General features: G+C 38.9%; 2 protein-coding genes across 4 annotated transcripts; one reads left to right on the top strand and one right to left on the bottom strand.

Moving 5' to 3' along the window:
- The first annotated feature begins 2,877 nt into the window (after positions 1 to 2,877).
- On the top strand, positions 2,878 to 8,067 carry LOC113326772 (receptor like protein kinase S.2-like). Of its 3 annotated transcripts, XM_026574423.1 has the most exons (11): positions 2,878 to 3,197; positions 3,634 to 3,677; positions 3,798 to 3,907; positions 4,024 to 4,234; positions 4,323 to 4,566; positions 4,663 to 4,816; positions 5,005 to 5,589; positions 5,669 to 5,879; positions 5,973 to 6,213; positions 6,359 to 6,509; positions 6,630 to 8,067. In XM_026574423.1, the coding sequence occupies exons 2-11, from the start codon at positions 3,644 to 3,646 to the stop codon at positions 7,860 to 7,862; spliced, it is 3,174 nt and encodes a 1,057-aa protein (XP_026430208.1). In that variant the 5' UTR covers positions 2,878 to 3,197; positions 3,634 to 3,643; the 3' UTR covers positions 7,863 to 8,067. The 3 variants fall into 3 exon arrangements, with proteins under 3 accessions (XP_026430208.1, XP_026430209.1, XP_026430210.1); XM_026574424.1 differs by lacking the exon at positions 3,634 to 3,677; XM_026574425.1 differs by lacking the exons at positions 2,878 to 3,197; positions 3,634 to 3,677; positions 3,798 to 3,907; positions 4,024 to 4,234 and having other exon boundaries at positions 4,418 to 4,555.
- A 3,068-nt stretch (positions 8,068 to 11,135) lies between these two features.
- LOC113326188 (mucin-2-like) lies at positions 11,136 to 13,345 on the bottom strand. Its single transcript, XM_026573962.1, has 2 exons — positions 12,043 to 13,345; positions 11,136 to 11,908 (listed from the first exon to the last, which is right to left on the bottom strand). Exons 1-2 carry the CDS (start codon positions 13,343 to 13,345, stop codon positions 11,136 to 11,138), a joined length of 2,076 nt encoding a protein of 691 aa, XP_026429747.1.
- Between the last annotated feature and the right edge of the window lie 1,019 nt (positions 13,346 to 14,364).

Genomic DNA, 14,364 nt, shown 5'->3' with positions numbered 1-14,364 from the left:
AGTATTGTTTTCCGTGCAGTGCGGAATAATTCCCCCGTCTCTTCAGGAATAGGGATAAACTTGGTTGAGTTTATCTCATTATTCCACCGCCTTTATTCTCTGATGCGGTGAGAAATAAGCCGGGTATTTCTCACATAGACCGCCAGACCAATACCCTAATTGGTATCCCCTCATTTGTGTGAAGCTGAGTTAGCCTTTATGATAATGTGTTGAGAGAGAATTATTCTCTTTAGCCGAGTTGGACAAGATAGAGAGATATTCTCTGATTTGTGAGAATGACTAGGATGAGTCACGTGAAAAGGAATGGAATTCCTTAGGAATCGTGTGCAGAGTGTGAAAGGAGCTGAGGCTGATCTCCCTATTTCCATGGCCGGTCACACATGCCATGCGAAAACCATATTATTGTTTGTAGGTCCCTTTGTTGAGCATTCGGTGCTCAAGAGAGCCTATCCACGTTTTTGTGTATTTGAGAGGCTGGGAAATAGGCTTGAGCGCACTAGGTAAGGCGTGTGCCTATCATGTGAATCTATCCGAGATTTTGAGTAGAGATTCTCTTCGAGATTTTGTGAAAAGCTCAAAAATATCTCTGTGATTTTTGCTGAGAGATTTAAATCTCTCAGATACTTTTGCGGACGGCTCAAAAATCTCTCTTTGATTTTTGCAAAGAGATTTTGAATCTCTCAGATATTTTCTCGGGCAGCTCAAAAATCCCTTTGTGATTTTTGCAGAAAGATTTGAATCTCTCTGAGATTTTTGCGGAAGGCTCAAAGATCTCTCTGTTATTTTTGCAGAGGGATTTGAATCTCTCTGAGATTTTTGCAGACGGCTCAAAAATCCCTCTATGAGTTTTGCAGAGAGATTTGAATCTTTCTGAGATATTTTCAGACGGCTCAAAAATCTCTCCCACTGTGGTCGCCAAAATGTAGTTACCTAAAATCTGAGAAAGACTAGAAGTGAGATTCTTGGGTTTCTGAAAGTGAGTTACGGGAGGTTGAGCACGAACAGTCTTCGCCTAAACCACGCACAGTGGCCGTTCAAAGGCTGCTTCAGTCACATGGAAGAAGGATTAGGGCTGGTATTAGGGAGGGAAGCAGATAAAGAGAGAGAGGTCAGAGAACAAATTATTTCTCTGAGAGGTTATGAGAAAGATGATCGTAGGTTGGAAAATAGATGACCTATTTATAGCTGGATTCTCTAATCTCAAGGCGGTGAAGATAAGGATTGTTTTCCGTGCAGTGCGGAATAATTCTCCCGTCTCTTCAGGAATAGGGATAAACTTGGTTGAGTTTATCTCATTATTCCACCGCCTTTATTCTCTTATGCGGTGAGAAATAAGCTGGGTATTTCTCGCATAGACCGCCAAACCAAAACCCTAATTGAAATCCCCCCATTTGTGTGAAGCTGAGTTAGCCTTTATGATGATGTGTTGAGAGAGAATTATTCTCTTTAGCCGAGTTGGCCAAGATAGAAAGATATTCTCTGATTTGTGAGAATGACTAGGATGAGTCACGTGAAAATGAATGGAATTCCTTAGGAATCGTGTGCAGAGTGTGAAAGGAGCGGAGGCTGATCTCCCTCTTTCCATGGCCGGTCACACATGCCATGCGAAAACCATATTATTGTTTGTAGGTCCCTTTGTTGAGCATTCGGTGCTCAAGAGAGCCTATCCACGTTTTTGTGTATTTGAGAGGCTGGGAAATAGGCTTGAGCACTAGGTAAGGCGTGTAGTTATCATGTAAATCTATCCGATATTTTGAGTAGAGATTCTCTTCGAGATTTTGTGAAAGGCTCAAAAATATCTCTGTGATTTTTGCTGAGAGATTTGAATCTCTCAGATATTTTTGCGGATGGCTCAAAAATCTCTTTGTGATTTTTGCAAAGAGATTTTGAATCTCACAGAGATTTTTGCAAATAGCTCAAAAATCCCTTTGTAATTTTTGCAGAAAGATTTGAATCTCTCTGAGATTTTTGCGGACGGATCAAAAATCTCTCTGTGATTTTTGCGGACGGCTCAAAAATCTCTCTGTGATTTTTTCAGAGAGATTTGAATATATCTGAAATTTTTGCAGACGGCTAAAAAATCCCTTTGTGAGTTTTGCAGAGAGATTTGAATCTCTCTGAGATTTTTGCAGACGGCTCAAAAATCTCTCCCACTGTGGTCGCCAAAATGTAGTTACCTAAAATCTGAGAGAGACTAAAAGTAAGATTCTAGGGTTTCTGAAAATGAGTTACGGGAGGTTGAGCACGAACAGTCTTCGCCTAAACCGCGCACAATGGCCGTTCAAAGGCTGATTCAGTCGCAGGGAATACGTATACTAGGAATCTTGGCATCACAATCAGCTGTGTCTCGCGAAAACATGCTGAAATTGTGGTTGTTCTGGTTCATAAGTCCGTCGGGGACGTTTTACGCTCTACAGAACCTACGTGACCAACAATATCTCGTTGAGGATGTGCGCCAGGAGTCACGGCATCACGACCAACAGTGTCTCGCGGGGACGTATACTAGAAATCGTGGCTAAGGATGCCTTGAGGACCAAGGTCTTAATATCTCCCGTGAGAGTTGAATTCTGTTTATAGGGTTGAAATGACACCTTTGCCTTTTATCCAAATTTCACCATCTACACTAATCTAGTTGCTAGATTAGCACTACCATAGAACTTACGAGGTTGTCCTAGCTGACGTAGACTGCTAATCTAGTTGCTAGATTAGCACACCATAGGACCTAACGTTAAGCATGATTTCTAGTCCACACCCTCCACCCACCGTTTTGTCAAATAGGCACGCGTTAAGTAGGTCACGTGCCCACTTTTGATAGGACGAAAAGACCTCCCCTCCTATCATTTCCAGTCTTAAAAGAACACTCTTCCAAGTTCTCAATTCCTCTTTCATTTGTCGAATCCCATTACAAGGTTTCCAATCAGTATATTAAATCAGTATATTAAGGCTATTCCAAAGATGATTTTCAAGGTTCTCTGTGAGTTTAATGGCCGATTTCGCCTTCTAATGGCTTGGCTCCATTTTAACTGGTCTGTACATTGATTGGCTCTAATCGAGAATGGAAATCAGAAAATTGAAATTGATCTGATTCTTATTGATCAAAGACCGAATCAAGCAAATAGTTTTTAGGTCTGATTTGAGTACACTGCGGCCTGCGTAGTTGTTTTGCTGGAATCATTTGAGTATCCATGGAATTGAAGGTAATCAAAACCCCTTACCTTTTAAAACCCAAATTTTTGAACACTGGTTATGTATTTCACTTTGGGAGATTTCAATTTTGTGATATTTTTGAAGCATTTAAGCTAAATTTTTTAGGTTAGTAGGAAATTACAGATTTTAACATGTATTTTAGGATCTGAGAAGAAACAGACCAATTATGTTTGGGTCAATTTAGAAATGAAATCATACTAGATTGTAATGAGCAAAAAACTAGAGATTTAAGTGAGGGTTTTTGAGTCTATTTTTGAAGCAAAAGTAAGTATAAAGACTACAAGCCAAAGTGAAGTTCCCCCAAAGTCAATGTTGTCCACTTGTGTGTAAAAATAAAAATATCTAAGTGAAGTAGACAAGAAGAAGATGATAATGTGGCCGCGGTTTCAGCTAAAAACCTAAAAACTTATATTATCTTGATTGCAGAAAAAAAGAAATGGTTAATATAATTGGAGCCGATCGATTTCATGGTATGATTTTATTTTTGTAATACATATTTTGATTGTTAGTTATCATGGTATTGGAAGTGGTGGGTAGGTTTTTGATTTTGCTGACTAATTTTGAATCTGTGAATTGAAAACATGATCTAGAATCTGATGAGGAATTTGAAAGTGGATACTTCACTTTGAAGCGGCTAAATGCTGCTACTCAAAATTTCAGTCAAGAAAAAATTAGGATCGGCAGGGGAAGCGTTTACAAGGTCAGTTTTGTTCCCCTTTCGCATACGCTCAGAAGCTGTATACTTTTTGGCTCTTTAGTTGATTTTTAGTACAATTCACAAGGTTTAGACTTGTGATGATGTCTTTGTATATGCAGGGTATTCTTCCTAATGGGATGAACATCGCTGTTAAACGAATATATATAACTCGCGAAGATACAAAATCTGAGCTTCAAAATGCAGTAAACATGATGTCTACCTTGAGACACCCAAATGTTGCTAGACTGTTCGGACACTGCCCACTGAAAAATGAAGGCCTACTTGTGTATGAGTACATGGAAAATGGTTCTCTTGATAGAGCTTTGTTTGGTAATGATCGATATCATATAACTGCTCAAGAAAAGATTAGTTAAAATTGTACTACTAGTGTGTAATTATGTATAGATTTATGATGCAGGCAATGAGAATTTGAAGAAAAGACTCAATTGGCACATCAGAGTTCAAATTTGCCTGGGAATCGCAAATGGCCTTGCTTTCTTGCATCGCAAAGACCAATCAAAAACCATGATTATTCATAGAGATATTAAGCCTGCAAATATTTTTCTTGACAAATTTCTTAATCCTAAGATATCTAATTTTGAATGCGCTATGATTTCTGGAGAAGAAGACACGGACTGCTCGACCAATGTGGTTGGAACATTGTAAATATGAGAAGATTACTACACTTTTTGCCTAATTCTCATTTCAGACTAGAACACATATAAACTCACTTGTTATTTGATTTGATTTTATTGCAGGGGATATCTGGACCCTCAATATTGTATTAAAGGTACCGTAAGTGAGAAGTCAGATGTATACAGTTTCGGAGTGGTCATACTTGTACTAATGAGTGGACAAGAGCAAAACAACAAGTTATCAACTGCAGATCAAACAAAAAACCTTCAGGGAATTGTAAGTTACAACTAGCGTCATTATGAGACAGCAAAAATGAATTCGTCAAGTTGTATTATTCGACTGAGTATTTCATAATAATTTCAGTTATTAGGTAGACTAGTAGGCGTTTGATTCGTGGTTTTGATTCCACCTTGTTTTTTGTTTTGCTGCATCTTCATCTATGGAGCTTTGGTTTTGGCATGCAGGCACATGACTTGCATAGAAATGCAGATCTTTTATCACTGATTGATGAAGAGTTGAAGGAAAGCATAACAACGAAAGACGCAACAATGTTATTGCATTTGGCAATCTTATGTACAAATCATTCTCGTGATTTGAGGCCTACGATGTCAGAAGTAGTAAAGATTCTTGAAGGAAAGACTATAATGAAGACTCCACCAGTCGATCCACAATATTTTGAAGAATACAATTTTGTGGATGTCATGTCTGATGTTGAAAGCAGCAGTTTTTCCACAGAGATCGAGCTGGATGACGAAGGGTCTGTTTCTGACCATGGAAATGATGGGGTTGCAGCCGAGGCTTCTGATCAGGCAAAGGTAAAGGAAGGAATTGCTCACTCTGAATTTAGTAACGATTTTGTTTGTGATGTAAAGGCATTTTTAAGTGAGGGAGACGAAGTGAATAGTAACCTTGAGTGTGTTGAATGTTCTAAAGACACACATGAGCAGTATGAAACCAGAAGTTTCGATTATAGATATCTTGAGGTAGCTACTAAAAATTTCAATCCTGCAAACAAGATTGGTCAAGGTTCTTCTGGTTCAGTTTACAAGGTTTGCAATCTAACTTTGACTGTTTTCCAAATACTCATGTGCGCCTCCTTTGATTCATACTGAATGGTGTGTTGTACAGGGTATGCTTCCCAATGGAATAATGATTGCAGTGAAACAACTACATGATAAACCAGACCAAGGAAAGCTAGATATTTCAAATGCAGTAAATATTTTTTCTACCCTTAGACACCCAAATCTTGTTAGATTATTTGGTCACTGTACAGAGAATGATCAGCAATCACTAGTGTACGAGTACATGGAAAATGGATGCCTGAATAAGGCTTTATTTGGTAAATATGACTCCAATACCATTGTTTGAACTGTCTCATTTTCTGAAAGTTATTATTTTCTATGTATAAAAGATGGCGCTATTCAATTTTCAGGTCCAATAAATTTAAAGAAGAAACTTACCTGGCAGGCAAGAGTTAAAATTATCAAAGGAATAGCAAGTGGTCTTGCATTCTTATACGATAATGACTTAAAAATGAATATTGTCCATGGAGATATTAAACTTTCAAATATCTTGCTTGATAAAGATCTTAACCCAAAGATATCTGATATTGGATTGATGACACATTACCATAGAGAAATCACAGATATCAGCACCAGATTTGCAGGAACAGTGTAAGGAAAACAAAAACATTTATATGTTCATTTCCTAAGATTTCTTGGATTGTAATTAGGATCTTAATTAATGGAGCTCAGTACTAGAATATTCTATTGTCTATGGTTAATTCCATTATCTAATTGCTTGTTACTTTATGTGCAGCGGATACATGGCCCCTGAATATGTTATACAAGGAACGGTCACTGAGAAAATAGATGTCTACAGCTTTGGAGTAGTGATCCTTGAACTTATGACCGGAAAGAACAGAGTTCAGTGGAAAACGAAGCATGAAGGTGCTTGCCTTCTAGATTCGGTAAGTTGATACTCCTTGCCGTTGGTGCTGATATAATGAATTGCTTGTTATATCTCCAGTGAGTTAGAATTCTAGATTTGCAATTGCATTTACTCCGACAACTTTGGCTTGGACACACAGCCCTATGATTCAGTACATAAAGGACATCTCGTAGAGCTGATTGAACAAGACATGGAGATGAACATTCCAGCAGAAGGTGCGCAAAGGGTTGTGAGTTTGGCATTTTCATGTACACGTCATAACCCTGATCTAAGGCCCACTACGTCAGCAGTAGTGAGCATTCTAGAACTAAGTATTCCGATAAACAGTGCTCCACCCAATTTAAACTACACAGGAAGATTCAACTGTAAAACAGAGTCCATTGCTGACATATCAATCTACAACTTAAGCAGCAGTACTTCAACCGAGAATTGCAATTCCGTAGATGGTGCATCTCACAATAATGAAGCGGGGGCTATTCTGCATTCCTCTCATGTGCTACTTGTGGAGGAGGAATACAAGAGTGATATTGAATTGCTCCAGGACTTTGTTTCAGATGGCAGTGTTTTGCTTAATAAAGAAACGCGGAGTGATGTGTCATTGAGCCAGGCGATTGTTGCGACATATGAGCCCTCTAAATTAAATGATACACCAACTTTTCCAGCTCACGAGCAGTCACCCGTAAAGGAGCAAAAAACTAAGCTTGAATTTGCTGAACCCTCCTTTGAAGAAGGAACGCTTCATATTGAGTGTTCAGATGAAGAGTTCCAAGCTGGATGTGATCAATGGAAGAATTCTCTAGTAGGTTCTTTTATGGGCGAGGAAGACTACTCCAATATAGACATAAAGATGGTTGAAGAACTATGGGGGGTGAAAGGAAATTTCTCCATGTTCTCTATTGGTAACGGATTTTATTTATTTAAATTTGGTTGTGCGGAAGATAAGATCAGAGTCCTAGAATCAGCTGATCTCTGGCAAATCCAGCAGAGACAACTTATTCTGAGAGAATGGAACTGGAAGTTGAATTTTGACAGAATTGAAATGGAAACTCTTCCCATCTGGGTGAAGATTTATAACTTACCGCTCTTCCTTTGGAATACTTCTTTTCTCAGCAAGATTGGGAGTGGGTTAGGAATACCCTTGTATGCTGATCGTAAAACAAACAATCGAGGAAGATTAGCTTATGCCATGCTTTGCATAGAGGTTAAGGCTCATACATCACTGCCGGAGAATTTGATTATCATAGTGAGAGGAATGGAATATCAGCTGGATATAGAATATGATTTGAGAACCTTAAAGTTTGCAAATTGCAGCACTTTTCGGAATGTAGACTCGGAATGTAGGTCGGAGAAGAAGGCCATAATGCAAATCTAGGTTCAAATACATAGCCTGTATCTTGTATTTGGAAGTGGAAGGTTCTTATATATTGCAAATTTACGCTCTGCTTTCAGTTAATCTAATTTCATTTAGTGGAATGAGTTGGTGCCCATGCTTTGTTACTTCTATATCAGGGGATGGATAATTCAATAAGTTGTCAAATAATCCATTTTTTTAGTATTTTGTTCGGATGGAAAATTTAAAACATATGATGAAAATTGATTAGATTAATCAAGGTTTATTGAAATTTCTTAAAACAATTTGTTGAATTGAACGATAATAGTGATGCGATAAACCTCTGCTAAATCAATTTCGAAATGATAAGAAAGATTCTGAAACATAAAGCAGCGATGATAAATGCAAGATCTTTAAACTCGAGGAAGATCATGCCACTTATTGGCCAATTCAATGAATAGGGACATGAAAGAAGGGATTTCTCTGCAAGTTTGCATGGGTCACAATTCTTGATTTACATCTGTATCCGTCCATTTAATACTTCAACTATAAATCTCTGTACAGAGCTTCCATCATCTTGTAGTTAACATCAGAAATGAGCGGAAGTGCTACCTATCCCTCATATTTATCTCCCAGATCTGTCACCCATTAGGTGGCGTTGCTCTAGTCCGTCGATTTCACTAGTGTTATGTGTCCCCCATATTTGTCCACTAGATTTATTTAGTGTTTTGTGAGGTGGGGATAAATTTGGAGGATTTCTTTGGGGGATGAAAAGCATTTTCTGTTGGATATTTTCAATATTGTTTGCTGCTGTGTAGGGGGTCCGGGGAACGTAGCCCCTCCCAGTTGTGTTTGAATTTGAAAAACCTACTTTGGTTTACAGAAAATTCTATCGACATGTCTTTTCTTGTACGGTTTCTTCCCAAGATAAACCATTAATGGATGCCCGTTGAAAGCGTCTGTTGTAGATGAAAAGCCGTCTCCAAAATGCATGAATTCCTCTTTAAATAGCGAAGGCCTTCTCCCATTGCAATCGTCAAAAATTCTTTCTCTCTAAGCATCTTCAGAATCAATTACAGTGTGTTCGTGGTTGGGTCAAGGGAGTACAACCTTTGAATCCAACAACGTTGTTAGGGCTTCATTGTATCCCGACAACAATATTTCACTGACCGATTATACTCGCCAATTATTTGGGAACGGTCGAAATAATTGGTGTAAAGAATTGCAAGGCCTTAGAATCTCCAATGATACAACATTCTTTTCGTTCTTTGTTTTTTATCTAGTGATAGACTTAAGGAATGCATTCTTTGCAAACCGTGGCTATAATGTTCATGAATTGATTTGAGGGAATCAAACCGATTTTGCTTCGTTCTTGTATACTTCTATGAGAATATATCAATTGAAAAAATCTTTAACCAGTTTCATTTCAGTCATTTAAACTAGTTATGGTTAAGATGAATAAGGTTGATATGAAAGTGTTCATATAGCTAACCTCGGTTATCTACGGTTGAGCCAACATGGTGTACACGTTTAGGTAGGGTTACTAAACCTAAATGAGGGTACATTTCATTTGTGTATAACAAGCTAAGTTCGATCTAACGGTTGAAAGATACTAGCTTGAATCTAATCAGGTTTGAATATTGAATGCTTTGTTACCAAGGTAACTTAGATTGTAAACACTGATTTGAAAATTATATAAACGAGAACTCTAGCATCTGGGAAAACTAATCCTCACACCTCCTGTATGATACTAGTTGTATAAGCTAGATCCGATTCTCCTTTAACCTTAGGTTTTTTACGAAACCCTGTAGCTTAACGACTTATATATTTCATTGGGATTGTGAAGCCAGACCCACCTATTTTATCTGTAGTTGCATGATCTGATCTTGATGTTTCTATCGTGTTTGAGTACTATCTTCTTTAAGATTGGCTCGAGATTTAATCTCTGATAGGCAAGATAAAAAATAGTCACAAACATTTTCGTCTCATCGATTAGTAGGATAAATGTATGTGCTTCATGTTTCAGATTTCCATCCTACTTCTATTGAATATTTAAGCGTTTGACCTTTTTTCTTATCAATGTGTCTGCATCTTAGTTGTTTGAGAGTACGCTGAAAATGTGGAAAAGCATCTCCAGGAAGGTTTTAGTATTACCTTCATTGAGTTAATTCCACATTCTCTTGTGTAAACAGTAATCATGGAATGAGCTGATTGGGTAAATTGAGTGTGTTTGACATACCAAACACTTTTATGGAATTAGCGGATTGGCTTAGCACTGCATTAGTGACAGGCTGTCTGCTTAGCTCGTTGTGCACTGCATTGCATCCCCTATTAGTCTATCTATCTATCTATCCAGCAATCTGTATCTTGAATTCAACAACTTGAAGTTCTAACATAATTCAATTTCTTCTCAAGCATGTACAAAAACCTACTCAAATCCTTCTCAAGGAATCATTTTTCATCTCCTTTTTTCTGTAGTACTCTCACTGAAAAGTCAAGAAAATGTAAAAGAATGAATTATTCTTTTAAAACTCAAGAAGAAATTTGGGAATCCATTAGCATTGGAATCAGAGAACTCAAAGAAGTCTCATCACTGCAATTGGGAAGGTAACCTCTGTGATACCCTTCATTCTGTTTTTGGAATTTTACTTTCAGATATGTTTCTACCAAGCAAAAAGATGTTACTACTTAACATACTCATTCTTTCCTGCAATTGTTCCTACGTTTCTTTTATATTTACCAGTATTAGACCCTATGGGATGCAAAATACAGTTCTTTTCATACTTTCCTTCAAATCTCCCTGTGTAACAACAAATAGTGTGAGCGTGTATACAATCAGGGCATTTTAGTGAGGGTAAAAGAGTAAAACAACATCTTTACCTCAGTTCTCTGGTCAAACATCACCATGTTCTTTAAAATGCATATCCAATTCCCTCTGCCAGTCCTAGAGTGACTAGAGTTGGTGAACTACAAAAACTGTGTTAAGGTGGATATCAGAATGACTACTTTCTTGTCATGTGAGGTACTCATAATACTCATCTGAAACATCATGTTTGGGTGAGAATCATATTTGTAAGATGGCCTCACATGACTGCTAAACTTGAATAAATTGCACAGGTAGAAAATCACATAATTTCCAATAATAAGATCAAATAGCACCAATAACAATAAGTTAAAGCATTGACAAACATATAGTCATGTACTGCTTTTAGTACAAGATATAATATCTGAAGTCTTATTCAAAAAAGTTAAAAGTTTTCCCTTGAGTCAGTTGAAATCAATCTCTCTTCATTCCACGGAAGATGATAGATAATTCTATCTTTTGCAGACCACACCACGTCCATCGATTCCGCTACTGCAAGTTACGCTAGCATACTCTGAAGAAAATCCTCTGTTTGAAGACCCAATGCCAGTATATCTAGCGACACTGCAATCATTTGCAAAGATACTTGAAGTAATAAACTTATCATCCCCAGCCATGACAGGCATAGAAGCGCCCATTTTCACTTTACTCACATACTCGTTTGCGTAAGTTTGTCCTAGAACACCATTTACATTGTCACTGAGTGAGTAAAACTTGAAGCCCAGATCAAGATGAGCAAAGCAGTTGTCTTTACTTATTCCATACTTGTGAACCCTGGATTCTTCTTCCGTTATGGGTACAACATTAGCAGTTATCTTGAAGCTTCCTTCAACTTCGACGATTATTTTGTTAGCCACACTCGACCTGGTTATGGTGACACTTGGGTCAACTTCAGATTGCCATTTCGCACCTTCTGATTCAGGCAAGTAGATGGGTTGTCCATCAAAGGAGAGTCCTAGACGATCCACAGAATCGTCCCACATTGCTGTTTCTCGAGCTCCGACATATATCTTGTGATTATTGAAGAGGACACCGATGGCTTGGACCCAGGTAAAATCTCTTTTCATGTTTTGGTTTCTTTTACCAATGAAGTGGGCATTTATGTGGAGGTTAGAATCTGAAAGCAGGCAAAAGTTGCGATTTTGTTTCCCATGGAAGTAGAAGGTATTTCCATCACCACCTATGAATCGTGGATCTTGGCAAACAGCTCCCGGTTGATCGCAGTCTGTACACATCACAAATAATTCATTAATCACATTTGTATAGAAAAATATTGATGATATTATGTACTAGTAATTCAGTAACTATATCTAAATACTTGGTAATCAAATTATTTATTTAGTGGAATAGCGAACTTACTGCACATGGGCTTGCAGGTTGCACAGTCGACCATACAACTAGTAGGACAAGCAGCAGGGCACACATGCTCAACATTGTAGCACTGGCTATATTTTGGGTTTCTGCACCTCCTTCTCCTCTTCGCTGAAACATCTGAACTTGGCGGAGTTGATGGACTTGTAGGCGTAGGTGTAGGACTAGAAGGTGGTGTGGGGTAAACAGGAGATGGAGGAGTTGGTTCAGAAGGTGGTGTTGGTGTTACTGGAGGCGAAGGAGTTGGTTCAGAAGGTGGTGTTGGTGTTACTGGAGGCGAAGGAGTTGGTTCAGAAGGTGGTGTTGGTGTCACTGGAGGTGGAGGAGTTGGTTCTGAAGGTGGCGTTGGATAAACTGGAGGTGAGGGAATAGGCTCAGATGGTGGTGTAGGTGTAACTGGAGGAGAAGGAACTGGTTCAGCGGGGGGTGTAGGTGTTACTGGAGGTGATGGAGTTGGGTCAGATGGTGGTGTAGGTGTCACTGGTGGTGAAGGAATTGGCTCAGAAGGTGGTGTTGGTGTTACCGGGGGTGAAGGAGTAGGTTCTGCAGGTGGCGTAGGTGTTACCGGAGGTGAAGGAGTTGGCTCAGAGGGAGGTGTAGGTGTTACAGGAGGGGATGGGATAGGCTCAGAAGGTGGTGTGGGTGTAACCGGAGGTGAGGGAATTGGCTCGGCGGGTGGCGTAGGTGTGAATGGAGGTGAAGGAGTAGGTGTAGGGACAATGGGAGGTGAAGGCACGGTTGGAGGTGTGGGGTAAATTGGAGGCGTAGGTGTAGGTGTTACAGGAGGTGATGGGGTAGGCTCAGAAGGTGGTGTTGGTGTAATTGGAGGTGAGGGAATTGGCTCGGCGGGTGGTGTAGGGACTACGGGAGGTGAAGGCGCGGGCACGACGGGAGGTGTGGGCGCGGGAACGGTGGGAGGTGTGGGGTAAATTGGAGGTGAAGGAGCTGGCACGGAAGGAGCTGTAACTGGAGGAGTTTTATCTTTCCCATTGCCTTTGTCATCACCACCTGGTGGAGGAGTGCTGTCTTCTGGAGGAGCATCAGATGATCCATCGTCAGGGCCGCAAATGGGTTTGCATGAACGACAGTTCACATGACAACCATTATCACAGAACTTAGGACAAACATGAACCAAGTTGTGACACTCCTTGTACGCCGTATTATGGCATGTAGCAGTGTTTGGTGGGTTGTTTGCGATTCCAGGCGGAGTTCTTGCTGCCTCCGCAATTGCCCCAATCATGAACAACATCAAAAAGGATGCACCGTTGAGTTGCATCCTGCCTCTACCCATGATGTTAGTTTGTCTCAATTCTCTAGATTGGAACAAATTAAATAGTTGAAAACTGTGAAATGAACTGATGATTTATGTTGCTGCTGTCTACCACTATTTATAAAGAACTGATCAATTCCTTTATGGATGCAGGGTATGAAATATAATAATGCTTCTATTTAGGATCATGCTGGTTAACGATTTTACACTAATTCGATTTCACATGGGTGAGCTGTTGCCGAAATGATATAAAATCTTGTAAGTCAACTATGTCTTCATTCTTTTGATATTTCACAAAATTGGTTAAAAAGACCAAAATTAATAACTCCTGGGTGAAAAGGACATTTAGATTTTGATACTGTTTAAATGGATAAAAATGTAAAAATAGTCAGGATGTAAACAGTTTCATCCTAACCATTTTTAAATACTTTTTTTTTTTTAATTTACATCAGGATGCATCCAGTTTCATCTTGCTATTTTTTAAGTTTAAGTCAGGATGAATCCAGTTTCATCCTTGCTATTCTTTTTGGTGTCTATTTCACCCATACTAATTTTTACTCGTCCATTTGAACCATGTTTTAAAAATATTTGGATAAATGGCCCATTTTCTGTTTTGATTTCTGTCAGCAGTTTTCACTTCTGTGACTGTGGTCAAAAGTGTTTTCCACTGTTAGTCTCAATGAAAGCTTGTTAATGTGTCAAGGTATCTTATTAAAGTTTTGTAGTTTGAAAGCTAAATGGTCTAATGGACGCCTTTACAACTGGTATCGTTTCTCCTTATCAGGGGGGAGGACGGGAACTGAGTCTTCTCAATCACTCTATTTGCAGCCGCTTTACTCAACAGAAAAATCATTCAATTGCTAAATATTGAGATTGAAAAAAGACTAAGTAATGGATGAAGAGGTGAGAGCAAAAACTGTGTTGGATATCGGAAGTGATACACATCCCACGGGTTATCCCGAAGATAAACTCAAGCAGCAATTACTTTTTACTTTTTCTTTTTTCATTTTAAAAGAAAGGGGACTAAGCAGAGCGCTCAG

Source organism: Papaver somniferum, unplaced genomic scaffold, assembly GCF_003573695.1.
Source record: "Papaver somniferum cultivar HN1 unplaced genomic scaffold, ASM357369v1 unplaced-scaffold_10, whole genome shotgun sequence".
NCBI lineage: Eukaryota > Viridiplantae > Streptophyta > Magnoliopsida > Ranunculales > Papaveraceae > Papaver > Papaver somniferum.
This window is presented reverse-complemented; position numbering and strand designations above follow the sequence as displayed.

Coding starts and splice junctions, on each gene's coding strand:
- LOC113326772 (XM_026574423.1), top strand. CDS start 3,644: ATGGTTAATATAATTGGAGCCGATCGATTTCATG. Junction 4,235..4,322: donor TCTTGATAGAGCTTTGTTTG/GTAATGATCGAT, acceptor TTTATGATGCAG/GCAATGAGAATTTGAAGAAA. Junction 6,214..6,358: donor ACCAGATTTGCAGGAACAGT/GTAAGGAAAACA, acceptor CTTTATGTGCAG/CGGATACATGGCCCCTGAAT.
- LOC113326188 (XM_026573962.1), bottom strand. CDS start 13,345: ATGGGTAGAGGCAGGATGCAACTCAACGGTGCATCCTTTTTGATGTTG. Junction 11,909..12,042: donor AACCTGCAAGCCCATGTGCA/GTAAGTTCGCTA, acceptor TGATGTGTACAG/ACTGCGATCAACCGGGAGCT.